This window comes from Gossypium arboreum, chromosome 11 (assembly GCF_025698485.1).
Source record: "Gossypium arboreum isolate Shixiya-1 chromosome 11, ASM2569848v2, whole genome shotgun sequence".
Classification (NCBI taxonomy): domain Eukaryota; kingdom Viridiplantae; phylum Streptophyta; class Magnoliopsida; order Malvales; family Malvaceae; genus Gossypium; species Gossypium arboreum.
In genome coordinates, this window is record NC_069080.1 from 123,441,080 (window position 1) to 123,455,493 (window position 14,414).

Here is a 14,414-nt window from a genome sequence, read left to right on the forward strand (position 1 = left end):
GAGACTAATGTCAAATTTTAGCCAAAACACTATAATACACAGTAGCAGTAGATAAGAAACTACTGGCTAGCACATACTTCATAACGACAGTCATGCTATTAAGAATAGGGATTTGAGTCATGCTATAGGTAGAGGAACCAAAGGTTGCATTAGAATTAAAAGCATCCTTTTAAAGGCATTCTAAGGTATACGAAAAATGAAATACGACAATATGTTTTTTTTAGGACAAATGATTTAATCATTCATCAGTTTAAGTGATGACTATTTACACAATTGAAGATACAATAGACCCTTAAAATAAAAGTTATCAAACTGAGTTAATGGATATAATTTTAAGAAATCAAACTTACCCGATGAGAGTTATATACATATGACAATATCATTAGATTAAACTTTTTAAAATAATATGATTGGAAGTTCAATCATGATAATTTGAGTGATCCGAATTCAAATTGAAACTCAATTACATGTTATTATAACCCATATTATATATGTCTAAACGATCTTTCGCTAGTTCACTATAATTTTGAATGTAATACATATTAGATTATGAACAAATGGAATCATTCCAGATTACAAAATAAATTACGTGAATTACTTATTATATTACTTGTACTTTCTTGATATATAGAAAAATTGATTTATGATTAATTTAATAGCTTCAAATTATTACTTGGATGAAAAATAATAAATAATTGAATTTGAAGTGAAATTAAATTATAAGATCATCATTATTAGTTATTTTGGAGTTAAACAAATATAATTGAATATATTTATACATAAACTCTAATAAGTAAAAAATATTTTTATTTTAACGAAATTAAAATTAAATAAAGTAAATTATTTAATTGAATAAATTAATTCTAATACATGTTTAGACTTAGCAATTATTTCAAATCAAGAGTGGATAGTCTAAGAGCATGAAGCCCAAGCATAATAGCTGCAATAAGGTAGGGGTGGTATCATTCAATTCGAGATTTTTTGGATCGAATTAAGGTATTTGATTTTTTTTTTTTGAACTAAAATCGAATTAGTGGACAAAAGAAGCCAGTTATTGTTGAACTGTAGTAAATTAATTTGATTCGATTTGAGTTTTTTATTGTTTTTTGAGTTTTGGGCTTTTGGACTTAAATTGGATAAAATTATCTTTAGTTTTGAATTTTTTTATTTTAATCTAATAAAATTATCTTTGTTTTATTTTTAAACTTATTTAAAAATTAGTTTTTAAATTTATTTTAAAAATTAATTTGCAAAATATATAATTATAAATGACTATTAAAAATGTTCACAAGTTTATTAAACCAAAGATCTATCAAAGAATTTGTAAAATTAGTGCTCAAAAGAATCTAATGGAACAATGTGAAATAAAGCAAAAGGCTTGCTTGGTGATAGGAAACTTTAATATGTTAGATAAAAGTATATTCAATGACATTGGAAGACTGAGGCTAAATTAGATGTAGGTTATTTAATTATAGAATATGTTAAAATATAATAATTAGAAGTTATATTTAAAATTTAGAAATAATGGATTTTGTATTGAATTTTGGATGAATTTATATATTGGGTTTAAATGTTAAAAAATAATTTAAAAACAATAAGTTTTTAGTTAATATCAATTAGAGTTGTTCATGAGTCAAATCATTCACTCAGTCTAAAAAATAGTTCGAAAAATGAGAATATTTGAGAAAAATATAGGCTCGAAAAATAGAGTTGGGCAAAGAAAATAATGCCCATTTAGAAAACAAGTCGGGCCTTGAGTAAGATTTTTTTGGTCCGATCCAACCCGGCCAAAATTTTCAATAAGAAAAAATCTTTCTGTTTTTGCTACTATTTTTTCATGTTTTGCTGTTTTTTTTTTCTCACTTTTTCACCGTTTGTACTATTCCACTATTATATTGCTACTATTTTATTATTAGTGTTTGGATATTGTATAACACTTGTTTTATTGTTAATTTTGCTATTATTTTAGAGACATTTTCTTGTTAAATTGTACCTATCTTAGTGTTATTTAATTATAAAGAATTTAAAAAAATTTACAATTTGTTGGGAAATATTTATTTTACTTTTTGGTGTATTATAATTTTTAAAATTTTTAGATAAAAATTTAAATTAAAAAATTAATACAAGCTGAACCAAACTCAGATTTTAATATTTTTTATCCAAACTGAACTTGAACAAAAATTTAAGCCCATTTTTTATTTAGCCTTGGATTTAGACAATCAACTTTTAAATTTTATTAGAACTGAACTAACCGGAACTATGAACAACTTCACTACCAATCTCCAATTTGATCTTTAGGTAACCATTTATCTTATATATATATAAATATATATAAAAGGAGAATTAAATTGCAATGAGACCCTTATTTAACTGGAACCTGACAAATTTGGAAAAAGAAAAGAAAGTATTAGACAATGATTGATGACATATACATTAATTAAGCTTTCATTGCAATCTGTTGTCTTTATCAAATTCTATGCCTGTTAAATTTAAACAAAAGAGTCAAAGATAGAGAAAGAAGAGGCAAGACCGGTAATATTAACGAATAAAACGGCCGACTGTTTGTTTTCTATTTTCTTGTTACGTGCTTTTGTTTTTGGGATGGCAACCATGGCAGCCACCACCACCTCTCAACAAATAAAGCATAATTAACCAAAACGAATTAAAAAAAGCAACTTTTCTTTTGTGTTCTATTTTTTGAAAAGAAAAAATAAAACCCAAGAGACATATATTCTATTTTTCTTTTTCTTTTCCTTCTCCTTATATTTGTTTCTTTGAAAAGCTTGACTTGGCCAGGCTCTCATATATCCCCCCTGCATTTCCTTTGATTTTTCCTTTCTGGGCATTTCATTTTCTATTCAAAAGCTCCAGCTTTTGGTGCTGTTGCTGCATAAAGAAGAAAATATTTTTTTTGGGTTCATAAAGGAAATTTCTTGGTAAATGTGGGGGGCTCCTGCAGAACCTGCTGATTCTTATTATGAGGTCCGGCCTGAATGCACTGATGTGCCAGTAACCAAATTTAAAATCAAGGTTGGATTACTGTTTAAGACAATGTTGGAAATGAAGCATTTTTATGTAATGGGGCTCATTAGATAATACATACGTTATTGTTTGCATTTTGGATTAGATTCATAGGACAAAGTCTTCATGGTTTTTCTTTCTTTCCATCTTGCTTTATTATTGATCTTGAGATTTGATGTTGAATTTTACTTGCTTATGCAGCCCGGTAAAACTCTAAGTGTAAGAAAATGGCAAACTTCATTTGCTCCAGATGGGCAGCTGGATATAGGCAAAACTCTAAATCGAATCCACCGTGGGGTAAGCTCTGATATTATGTTAAATTCAGTGATCAATTATCCGCAACAACAAATGCATCTATATATGTACTGCAAATGCAACTTGACTACATATGTAGTTTCCAATTCTAAAGTAATCATTTCAAGAAGTTGTGCAATGCCATGTTTATGTTTGTTTAAATGCATGTGTACGTATATGTACATGTTTTTGCTTATTGGGGACATAGGGGATCCATCCAACAATTAGAGGCGAAGTTTGGGAGTTTCTACTTGGCTGTTTTGATCCTAAAAGTACCTATGAAGAAAGGGAGCAGTTACGGCAGCAACGAAGGTTGGCTTTCGTACTGTCTCCTATCTTTTTTACGGGATAAAACCGTGAGATTTTAGATCAAAACGGACAGCATCTTGCAAGTAAGATGCTGGTTTTCAGACACAGAGATCATTTTCTAACTATTGTTGTTTTCTGACTTGTATATATCTCAGGGAACAATATCAGAAATGGAAGAACGACTGTCGTGAAATCTTTCCTGTGGTTGGAAGTGGTCAATTTATTACAGCACCTGTAATAACTGAAGATGGTCAGCCAATTCAAGACCCTTTGGTACTTTTAGAGGCAAATAATGCAGGCAAGCTACTGGTTTTTTATTTTTTTTTATTTTTGGTGAAAATGAAATAAAACCAAGTACTAACATGTGATTTAATCATTCAGGTGGCGATGGTCCTAATAGTACAGAGATTGTGCAGGAGTTAATCAATCGTGGTCCTTTGGATAAGAAAATAATCGACTGGCTGCTCTTATTACATCAAATAGGTATTGCATCTCTCTCTTTGATTCTGTTCTATTCGGATTCAAGTATCGAATACAGATATTTTAAAGAAAAACAAAGAGTTCGAGTAACACGGAAATTGTTTTTTGTTTTGGCTGTCAGGTCTGGACGTAAAACGAACTGACAGGAGTTTAGTATTCTATGAGAAGCAAGAGAATTTGTCTAAACTTTGGGATATTCTCGCTGTATATGCCTGGATAGATACAGATGTTGGATATTGTCAAGGTGAGTGATCAAATTTCTTTGTGAAGTGATTATTTTTTATAGTTTTCTGGATTGTTGATTGTTTCATTGACAATGATGAACAGGAATGAGTGATTTATGTTCCCCTATGATAATTCTTCTTGACGATGAAGCTGATTCGTTTTGGTGCTTTGAACGTTTGATGCGCCGATTGGTATGTATCGGACATAGATATGTCCAAATTGTCTCGGTTCACCATTTTATTACCAGTTTCTTATTGTGTGTATGTGTGTTTTATTTTTCTTCCAGAGAGGGAATTTCAGATGCACTGAAAGTTCTGTTGGGGTAGAGGCACAACTTAGTCATTTGGCTGCTGTAACTCAAGTTATTGATCCTAAACTTCATCAGCACTTAGGTATGTAATAAAATTTCTACATTGCTACATTACTCGAACTTGAATGTGCATCATACACCGGATGTCGAAAATGAAAACTTTTTCCTATTTTTGGTTTACAGAGACACTAGGTGGAGGTGACTATCTGTTTGCTGTTCGAATGCTAATGGTTTTGTTTCGCCGAGAGTTCTCGTTTTGCGATTCGTTGTATTTATGGGAGGTATGTATCATACCAATGTCTGTCCGAATATATATTAGACATCGATTCTTTTCGATCATGAATTTAGTTCATTTTAATGGTACAGATGATGTGGGCACTAGAATATGACCCGGATTTGTTCTACCTATACGAAGAACCAACACCAAGTCTGGAGGAAACTAAGAAAAAAGCAAAATCAATGCGTCATTATGGGAAGTTTGAGAGAGAAAACATGAAAATAAAAACCGATGAAGCCCCCCTCCCCATTTCTGTTTTCCTTGTTGCCAGTGTCTTAAAAGAAAAGAGCACCAAGCTACTGCAAGAAGCTCGGGGCCTCGACGACGTTGTTAAGGTGAGCTTTTAGATTCGTATTAGCCTATGTTGTAGGACTCGAGTGACTGTCGGATCTGAATATATATACCGTTGTTTGAATATGTGCTAGATTTTGAATGATATAACTGGAAGCTTGGATGCCAAGAAAGCTTGTAACGAGGCAATCAAACTTCACAAGAAATATTTGAAAAAGGTACTTCTAGTTTCCTTCTTGTGAATCTTTATGTCTAATTACGGTTTAATCCTTTTATTGTGCTGAAGTTTGGATTTTCATGTCATCACAGCAACAAGCTAAGAATTAAGATGACATAGCCCACAAAGAAAAGCAGACAACGAAGTTTGGTCCCTGTCAAGATATAATGGGAGTATCTTTGTTTTGGAAGATTATAATTAATATATACATACATATATATACATATTTTCCCAGGAAGATGAAACCTGGCTTAGAATAATTTTTATTAGTTGTATATGGTGATATCAATCTTCCATGTTTATTTGTATACTAAAACATTGTTTAACAATTCATTAATTGTTGAATTAACATAAATACTTATTTATTGTCAATGAAAACCTGCTGTTTGTGCTTATAGTTTACACATTTCCTCAAAATTTTCGTTTTTCTTAACGTGATTCTGTGTCCAATTTTTGGATATGAGTGTGGAAACCCTTCCCCTTGATCTCTAAATAGTTGTAGAATTGAAGGCTTGTCTCCATAAAAATTAAACATTTTAATGTTTGATATTCACTAGTGTTTGGATGTCATAATATTTGGTAAAATTTTTGTATAGATCCCTGTATTATAGAGTGAGTGCATTTCCTCAACAAGAATTTTATCCATAATATTTCTGTCTCCTTTTCTTGAGAAGCACTTGAACTTCTCTCTAATATATTTAATAAGCACTTGGGTTTGATGTATGGGAAATGTTTGGGAAGTCCACAATCCCAACACACTCATTGCAGAGAAATTAAGACTTACAACTAATAATGTTACATTAATTTTTTGAAATTCATTAACTTTTTATTTTCTAACTTCTTTTTAGGAAGTGGTTTTCATGTATTTGTTCATCTAACCGCATTCTCCATCATATATTCAAAGTCTTCGTAAAAACATATATACTACAAGTTTAAACATATAAAATAATTAAATATTTTATCACTAAATTTATAAACACTTTACATTATATACTTCATTAACAATTTATATACTACAAGTAAAGTTGTCTATTTTTTATTCAAAAATAAATAAATTAATTTGTGTACTTTAGATTAAAAAGAAAATTGATTCTTTCTATTAAAAATTTTATTTAATTATACTTATAAAAATTGACATGACCAATGGAATAACCAAACAGTGTCACATAGCATTCTATGTGTACCTCATGCGAACATACAAAGGCCCGTTTTTAATAGTACAAATGAACAAAATTTCAACAAAAAGATCAGTTTGTTCTTTGATATAATATACATAGATTAATTTGCTCATTTTTTACGTAGAGAGGATAAAATGCAATCTGACTCTTAATATATCTCTGTGATATACTTTTACCTATAAATCAATAATACGTTAAATAATTTATTTTTTGGATAAATTACACTAGTAATTGTCCAACTATTTAGTTTTTGGAATTAAGAATCAAGAATAAACTCAACCCGGTTCATAGATACCTCTCACATATAAAAACTAATTTACATGTTTTTTAAATAAAAAGTACAAAATATAATTAAATATTAAAGCGGTTCATGATATTTTCCCCTTCAACAATACATTAAATACTATTCCATCACTAAATCCTCACACAATCACCAAAAAGAAACCAACTTCCAAACCCACCATGTCCGGTAGCAAAGACTGTGGCGACCACCACAAATCCCCCCGGAAAAATTTCCGGCCAGTCATCGCTTGTATTCTAATCCTCCTCCTTCTAAGCTGCAATCTTATTCTTGCTCTTGTGTATTCACATTTGAAATTGCAGCTTATACCATATACAATGATCACAAAAATAGTTAGAAGAGCAATACCTAATATAAGGCTGATGATGGTGAGCCTTTTAGTAAAAAATAATACAGGATGTGTTATTCGACTTGTAGTTTTATGTGTGCCAACATAAGAATCAACACACAGCTAGGAAACCCAAGCATGATAATTGAAGATAGGGTTGGAGATAATGTATTTGGAAATTTGTTTTGACACTAGGAATACGGTCTAAAAAATTGTTGTCTCTTCCCTGCATTTGAATACTGTTTGGAACACTAAAAAATATAAATGTATTATTTCTTGAATTGATACAGACTATGCAAAAAGTAAAATAAAGAATATAATCAATATGTTTACGTAATTCAAAATTCATCCTGCATTTGCAGGATTTTGCTCAAAGATTAAGATACTATAAAGAAGTGATTTAAGCCTAACCCCTCTTAACACTTAGATGCAACCTCACCTTTGTACAATTAAATAAACTCTATCTCAACTTATTTTAACTAGGCAAGTGAAAATCAACACTCAAGTGGTGTATAACAATGACACTAAATAATAGTTATTACTATGAACATATGTGCTTTTTTTAAATTCACACATCACCCATGAAATAAATCATCTATATATAAGCTGCAAGACCGGTCAAATTCTTCATTAGCTCTATGTAAAGTTGAATAATAAATTTCCAAATGCATTATCTCCGACAATTGTCATACTTGAACAAGAACTCTTCCAAAAACAATGATGAACCTGAAAATTATAAATGTCAGCATAAAATATGTTAAAATTGATCTCATTTATAATTCTTATCAAATCAATCGGAAATTCGAATATTACCAATTTTGTTTTGATGGAATATTTTGTCAGAGTAACAAATCATTGCAGAAGTTATGCTCTCTTCTTCTTGTAGTGTAAACAACCAGAATTAAGAGAAAACATAAATATATATAAACATGTAATAGCTAGGTGCTTGAATTTGGAAAATGAACAAACCAGAACATATAGTACAACCATTTTAAAGATTTTTTAGAATTAAATTATTAGAAGCCCCTAAATTGAAGTCTATGAAATGACAGATATGAAAAGAAGCACTAACCATGCTGTCCTATTTCATCATTATTATTGAAGTTGACGAATGCCTTTCCCCAATGGCTTACTGCACAAATTTGCAAAGTCATATGAAAGATGGTAAGTAAAAATTATGGTGTTAAAAATAAATAAATCAAAAGGACTGACCAACCTAATACTACCAAATGTTTGGGATGTGAGCAATCTTATGCCAATTTGCACCAATGTCCTTCCGACATCTTTCCTCCAATTGGGGATTTTCATCTATTTGTAAATATTCCAAACTGGTTAGGCAACGCATCTCGTCCGGAAGCGATGTTAAATTCGGCAGATCAATGAGAAAAAGGCTTCGCAGATTTGTTAGATGCTGAAGCCACTCCGTTAGACGCCGACACTTTGGAATATTTTGCAGCAATAGAAAGCGTAGGCTTGTCCAGCTCCTTGCAGTCCCTTACATGAAGCACTTCAAGGGATATGAGATGTTGGAACAGAGGAAAGAGTGACCTCAACCCATTGCAATTGTTAATTTCTAATCTTTTCAATTGAACAAGATGTTGAAGCCCAACGGGGAAAGGCACCGGCTGTGGAATATTATTAACCTCCAAATGAGAGGGGTTCCCATTGCACGCCCTCTAAATCAACCTCATTGCAATCTCCTATTGTTAATTTTTTGAGGCCGGTGAAATGTTGCAAGTACTCATCTAGCATGTGAGTGTCCAATCCCTCAATGTTGTCTATATGGAAATATTTCAATTTGGAGTGAGGAAGAGAAGAGGTTGAACTTGATGGGGTCGTACTAGTGATGTTCATCTTCATGGTATGCTTTAACGGCCTTGAACTGGTATTCACCAACTTTAGCTTATCATCGAGTGTAGATGCTGTTCAAATATGTGAAACCCGTATATGGGGATATATTTTAAATTTATTTAAATAGATAAACCTTATTTAGGTAGATAAATCATTAGAATAAATCATTATAAATATTCTAGGAATATTTTATTTTATCTTTTAGCAGTTTATTAGAATAAAAGAATTATTTTCCCTTCATCTTTTGGTAGTTTATTAGAATAAGAGAATTATTTTTGCAATTAGGCTAGTGGCTAAAAGGTACACTCAAACATACGGGATAGGTTATCTTGAAACATTTACTCCAATAGGCTTCTTTTATCAATTATTGTTAATCTTGATTGGTATTTAAAGCAACTAGATGTGAAGAATGCTTTCCTAAATGGGAAATTTGAAAAAGAAGTTTACATGGATCCTCCTCCAGGTTTTGAAGAAAATTTTGGAACTAGAGTATGTAACCTCAAGAAATCATTGTATGGTCTAAAGCAGTTTCCTTAAGCTTGGTTTGAACGATTCACTCAAGTTGTTAAAAAACAATGTTACTTACAAGGGCAAGCTTATCACACAATGATCTTTCGACACTCACAAAGAGGTAGAATAACAGTTATTATAGTTTATGTCGATGATATCATTTCTACAGGAGATGATATGAATGAAATAAGGCGTCTCAAAGAGCATCTAGCATTGGAGTTTGAGATTAAAGACTTGGGTCCTTTGAAATACTTTCTTAGAATGAAAGTCTCTCAATCAAAGAAGGGTTTTTTGGTCTCTTAGAAAAAAATATGTGATTGATCTTTTAAAAGAGGCTGGGATGAGCGGTTGCCACCCAATTGACATACCAATTGATAAAAATGTAAAATTCAGAAATAAAGAAGGTCAATTAGTTGATAAAGGGCAGTACCAAAGATTAGTCAGTAAGTTAATTTACTTATCATATATAAGGCTAGATATAGCTTTTGCAGTGAGCTTAGTGAATCAATTTATGCAATCCCCAATGGAGGAACATGAAGAAGCAGTGTTTCGGATTCTGAGATACTTGAAGAGATTACCTAGAAATGGCTTATTCTTCAAGAAATCTGAACAAAGAGGAATTGAAGCTTATACAGTTGCAGATTGGGCAGACTTAATAACAGATAGAAGATCTACATCAGGGTACTGTACATTTGTTTAGGGAAACCTTGTAACTTGGCGAAGCAAAAAACAAAGTGTTGTAGCAAGAAATAGTGCAAAGGCTGAGTTTAGATCAATGGCTCAAGGAATTTGTGAAATGATATGGTTAAAGAGAATTATGGAAGAGCTAAGGAAACCAATAACTTCACCAATGAAGTTGTACTGTGATAGCAAAGCTGCCATTAGTATTGCTCACAACCCAATCCAGCATAACAAAACTAAACATGTTGAGATTGATAGACACTTATCAATGAGAAGATTGAAGAAGGCCAAGTGTGCATGCCTTTTGTTCCTTCAAAACAACAGATTGCTGACATGCTCATCAAAGGGCTCTCTAAGACAAACTTTGATTTTCTTGTAAGCAAGTTGGGCATGATTGATATATATGCACCAACTTGAGGGAGGGTGTTAGAAATATGTGAAACCCATATATTTTGGGGATATATTTTAAATTTATTTAGATAGATAAATCTTATTTAGGTAGATAAATCTTAGAATAAATCATTAGAGATATTCTAGGAATATTTTATTTTATCTTGTAGGGAATTATTTTCCCAATTAGGTTAAGACTCTTTTCTCTATTTAAGTTCAGTTCTTTAGTTAATAAAATACAGAATAGTTTTATTAAATGCTCTCTTGAAAACTTTCAGATACAATGGCATTGAAGTCAAAGGGCAATTTTCAAAATTTAAAGAGGAAAAACAAGGAAATGCCATAATTGTCGTGTCGTCCTCGTTGGAATCATCAATCGCCTTTGCCTCCACCAACTCTTCATATTTGGGCAATTCTAAAGGCCAAGATACTTAAGTGATAGGAAGAATGATTGTGGCTCTCCTTGACTTCCATTTGGGCTATTATCATCCATGTACTCCAGCTCAGTTAAAATATATATCTTTAGTCATTGAAGACAAGGCAATTGAGCAAAGGTCGGGAGATGTTTGAATTTACTAGGACCAAATATTCTAATATCGACGAGATTTGTGGGCAAAGAAAGCCAACTTGGAAACTTGGAATAACCCCTCCATCCTTCGATACAGAGCTCATTAAGATTAGGATGGGGCTGAAGGTCTTAAAGTGACTTCTCATCATCACCATTACCACTGACCTATTGTAAAACCAACGATCTCAAATGTTGCTTCTCTTTCAAATTAACAGCCTTAAACTTCTCTTTTTGCATTTTTTACGAATCCCAAATTTTTACTCTCCCCTCAAGTTGTTAAGCCCACTCAATTCACTTAGATCTGCATCACCAAAGGAACCATCTTTATCCATTACAAACATGCTTAACGTTTCAAGAGAACTCAACTTTCCTATTCCACGTGGTATATGAGTTATACTACTACAACCACAACACGCAAGATGGGTAAGATTCACTAATTTTTCAATCTTTTTCGGCAATTCTTCAAGCCCACCACACCAGTCAAGTTTCAAAGCTTGCAAATTTTGTATTTTGCAAATACTCTTTGGGAGGATCTTAAGATTGGGATTGTCGGAAACATCAAGGTACCTCAAATGTTTCAACTTGTAAATGGAGTGTAGAATTTTCTCAAAATTTAAATCATCTAATTCCAACACACGCAAGCATCTATAATTTGCAAAAATCAAATCCCAAGTTTCGTCGCTCAAATTTTCAATTCTTATGTTTGGAAAATGTAACAAGGCTCGCAAATTATTTCCCTTAAACAAAGGAATTAATGAAGCATTAATTGATATGCGACGACATTTTTCACCAACCTCACTTGCAATTTTATTTGGACCCATAATATTATTCTCCATCCATGTTACTGATTCAGCTAGATCATGTATTAAATCATGCATTTGACATGTCATACCCCAAATTCTATGTTCTTTTAATTCTTGGAAGAAACTTCTTTAAACTAAATCTTTAAAATACCCAAACCCGATGTCCTCAAGAGATTGAATTAGACTCAATTGCTTTACCAAACGTTATGCCATCCAAAATTGAACAATAGTTTGTACATGAATTTCATGATCTTTTGGATACAATCGACAATAACCAAAGTAATGCTTCAAATAGAATAGGAGATGATTCTAACTCAACTTAAGTGTAGGTAAAATTTTACCTTCCTTTTAAGATATTTTAACAAATTCATCATCTTTAAAAGAGCTCCACTCCTTTTCAGTTTCTTTGTAAGATAATATACTTGCTTTCATCCTTATGACTAAGGGAACCCTACCATATCTTTCCAAAATTTGTTTCTCTATTTCCACAAAGGCTAAATTTGTTGAGTCTGCATATCTTTGCTCAAATGTTATTTCTTTAAACAAAGACCAAGAATTGCCATCAGATAAGCCTTTCAGAACAAAAGGCTGACATTTACTAGTAATCTTTGCTACTCTCGAAGAGCTAGTTGTTACTAATATCCTACTTCCTTTAACCCACCTACCAACAACTCTTTTAAACTAACCCATTCTTCCCTCTCCTCATTCCAAATGTCATCCAAAGCAAGCAAATATTTTTTCCATCAATTTTATCTCGAAGTTGTTTTTGTAATTGGTCCATATCAAGATTTAGATCCAGTGCTTGGCCAGTTGCAGATTTGATAGTGTTTTCTACAATTACTTTGACATCAAAAACATCTGAAACACATAACCACAGCTTCAATTCAAAATGATCGCGGACCATTTTATCATTATAAACAAACTGCGCTAATGCAGTCTTCGCTAACCCTCCAAACCCTACAATTGTAATGATGTAAACATTCTTTTCACTTTCAAACTGTAACATGAGTTTCAAACATCATTATCCCTTGTTCAAAGGTGGCAACTACAGAAGCAACATGCATACTACCATGCAATCATGCACGAGCATACAAGTGACCAAGAAGTCCAGCTGAGGCATTGAAATGTCCATGGTGTAATCCGGTTGAAGAACCACTTTTGTAATAGTTGACTTTTGTTAATTTGTTTGTTATCTTTTTATGTAATGTCCAGCTAAGATTAATTATGTTCTTAGCTGATTTAACAGTCATTTATAGAGGTCATTATGCTGATTTTACAGCTTAGATACTTGCACAAGCAAGCTTTGTTTTCTTTCTATGTAACCCATCTTCTTATGTATCATTTTTTTATGAGTGAAGTAACAAGCATAGCCAACTTGTTCTCTCATCTTTGTTCATCCGTTTTTGCTTCTGTTTTGAGCTTTCAAACACAAAATTTCTTTGTTTTGTTCTTGATCATTTGATCGAAACTTAGCACATACTTTACCCAGGTATAATACTTTGTTGCTCCAGTTTCAACAAGTTGTTCATACTTTACCCGGGTAAAATAGATTTGTTATTCATCCTGTGTGAAAAACTTAACAAATGGTATCAAGAGCCTGTTGTCTTTGAGGGCCTTGGTTGTGCATAGTTTGTGGCTGACTCGTGTTTGAAAGAAAGAAGCAGGAGCTTTTGTTCTTGGTCAGTTTTTTAGTTGCTGCAAGTATGAGTTTCTCACCACCACCACCACCTGTTTTTGCTGGTGAAAATTACAACATCTGGGCTATGAAAATGAGGACATATCTGCAGGCACATGACCTGTGGAATGTGGTCCAAAATGATACTGAACCACCTCCCCAAGAGCAAACCCGACCATTGCTCGATCAGCAAAGATAATGAAGATCATGCAAAGAAGTACAAGGCCATGCCATGCCTTCAAAGTGGAGTTTCAGATGTGATCTTCACAAGGATAATGGCCTGTGACAGTCCAAAGCAGGCATGGGACAAACTCAAGGAGGAGTTTCAAGGATATGAGAAGACTAGGCAACAACAGCTAATAAACCTAAGAAGGGACTTTGAGAATCTAAGGATGAAGGAGTCAGAGACTGTCAAGCAGTATGCTGACAGGATAATGGCCACTGTCAACAACATAAGATTGCTTGGGGATGATTTTAGTGACCAAAGGGTAGTTGAAAAAGTCATAACAACCCTGCCAAAGAAGTATGAATCAAAGATCTCTTCCCTGGAGGACTCGAGGGACCTATCAACTATTCCATTGACAGATTTGATAAATGCTCTCTATGCACAAGAGCAAACAGAATGGAGGAGTATTCTGAGGGAGCTTTTCAGGCCAGAGGCAGAGAAGGCTCAAACTCAAGCTCCAACTTCAAAGGCAAGAAGCC

At 32.6% G+C, this 14,414-nt stretch overlaps 1 protein-coding gene across 2 annotated transcripts; it reads left to right on the forward strand.

Moving 5' to 3' along the window:
• Positions 1 to 2,600: 2,600 nt before the first annotated feature.
• Positions 2,601 to 5,826, forward strand: LOC108477925 (uncharacterized). 2 transcript variants are annotated; one of them, XM_053021992.1, is made up of 12 exons: positions 2,601 to 3,030; positions 3,223 to 3,318; positions 3,524 to 3,627; positions 3,780 to 3,922; positions 4,006 to 4,107; positions 4,226 to 4,348; positions 4,432 to 4,520; positions 4,616 to 4,721; positions 4,823 to 4,920; positions 5,006 to 5,251; positions 5,342 to 5,425; positions 5,517 to 5,826. In XM_053021992.1, the coding sequence occupies exons 1-12, from the start codon at positions 2,941 to 2,943 to the stop codon at positions 5,532 to 5,534; spliced, it is 1,299 nt and encodes a 432-aa protein (XP_052877952.1). In that variant the 5' UTR covers positions 2,601 to 2,940; the 3' UTR covers positions 5,535 to 5,826. The 2 variants fall into 2 exon arrangements, with proteins under 2 accessions (XP_052877952.1, XP_017635879.2); XM_017780390.2 differs by lacking the exon at positions 5,517 to 5,826 and having other exon boundaries at positions 5,342 to 5,449.
• The last annotated feature ends 8,588 nt before the right edge of the window (positions 5,827 to 14,414 follow it).

Coding starts and splice junctions, on each gene's coding strand:
- LOC108477925 (XM_017780390.2), top strand. CDS start 2,941: ATGTGGGGGGCTCCTGCAGAACCTGCTGATTCTTATTATGAGGTCCGG. Junction 3,628..3,779: donor CAGTTACGGCAGCAACGAAG/GTTGGCTTTCGT, acceptor TATATATCTCAG/GGAACAATATCAGAAATGGA. Junction 3,923..4,005: donor TTTAGAGGCAAATAATGCAG/GCAAGCTACTGG, acceptor TTAATCATTCAG/GTGGCGATGGTCCTAATAGT.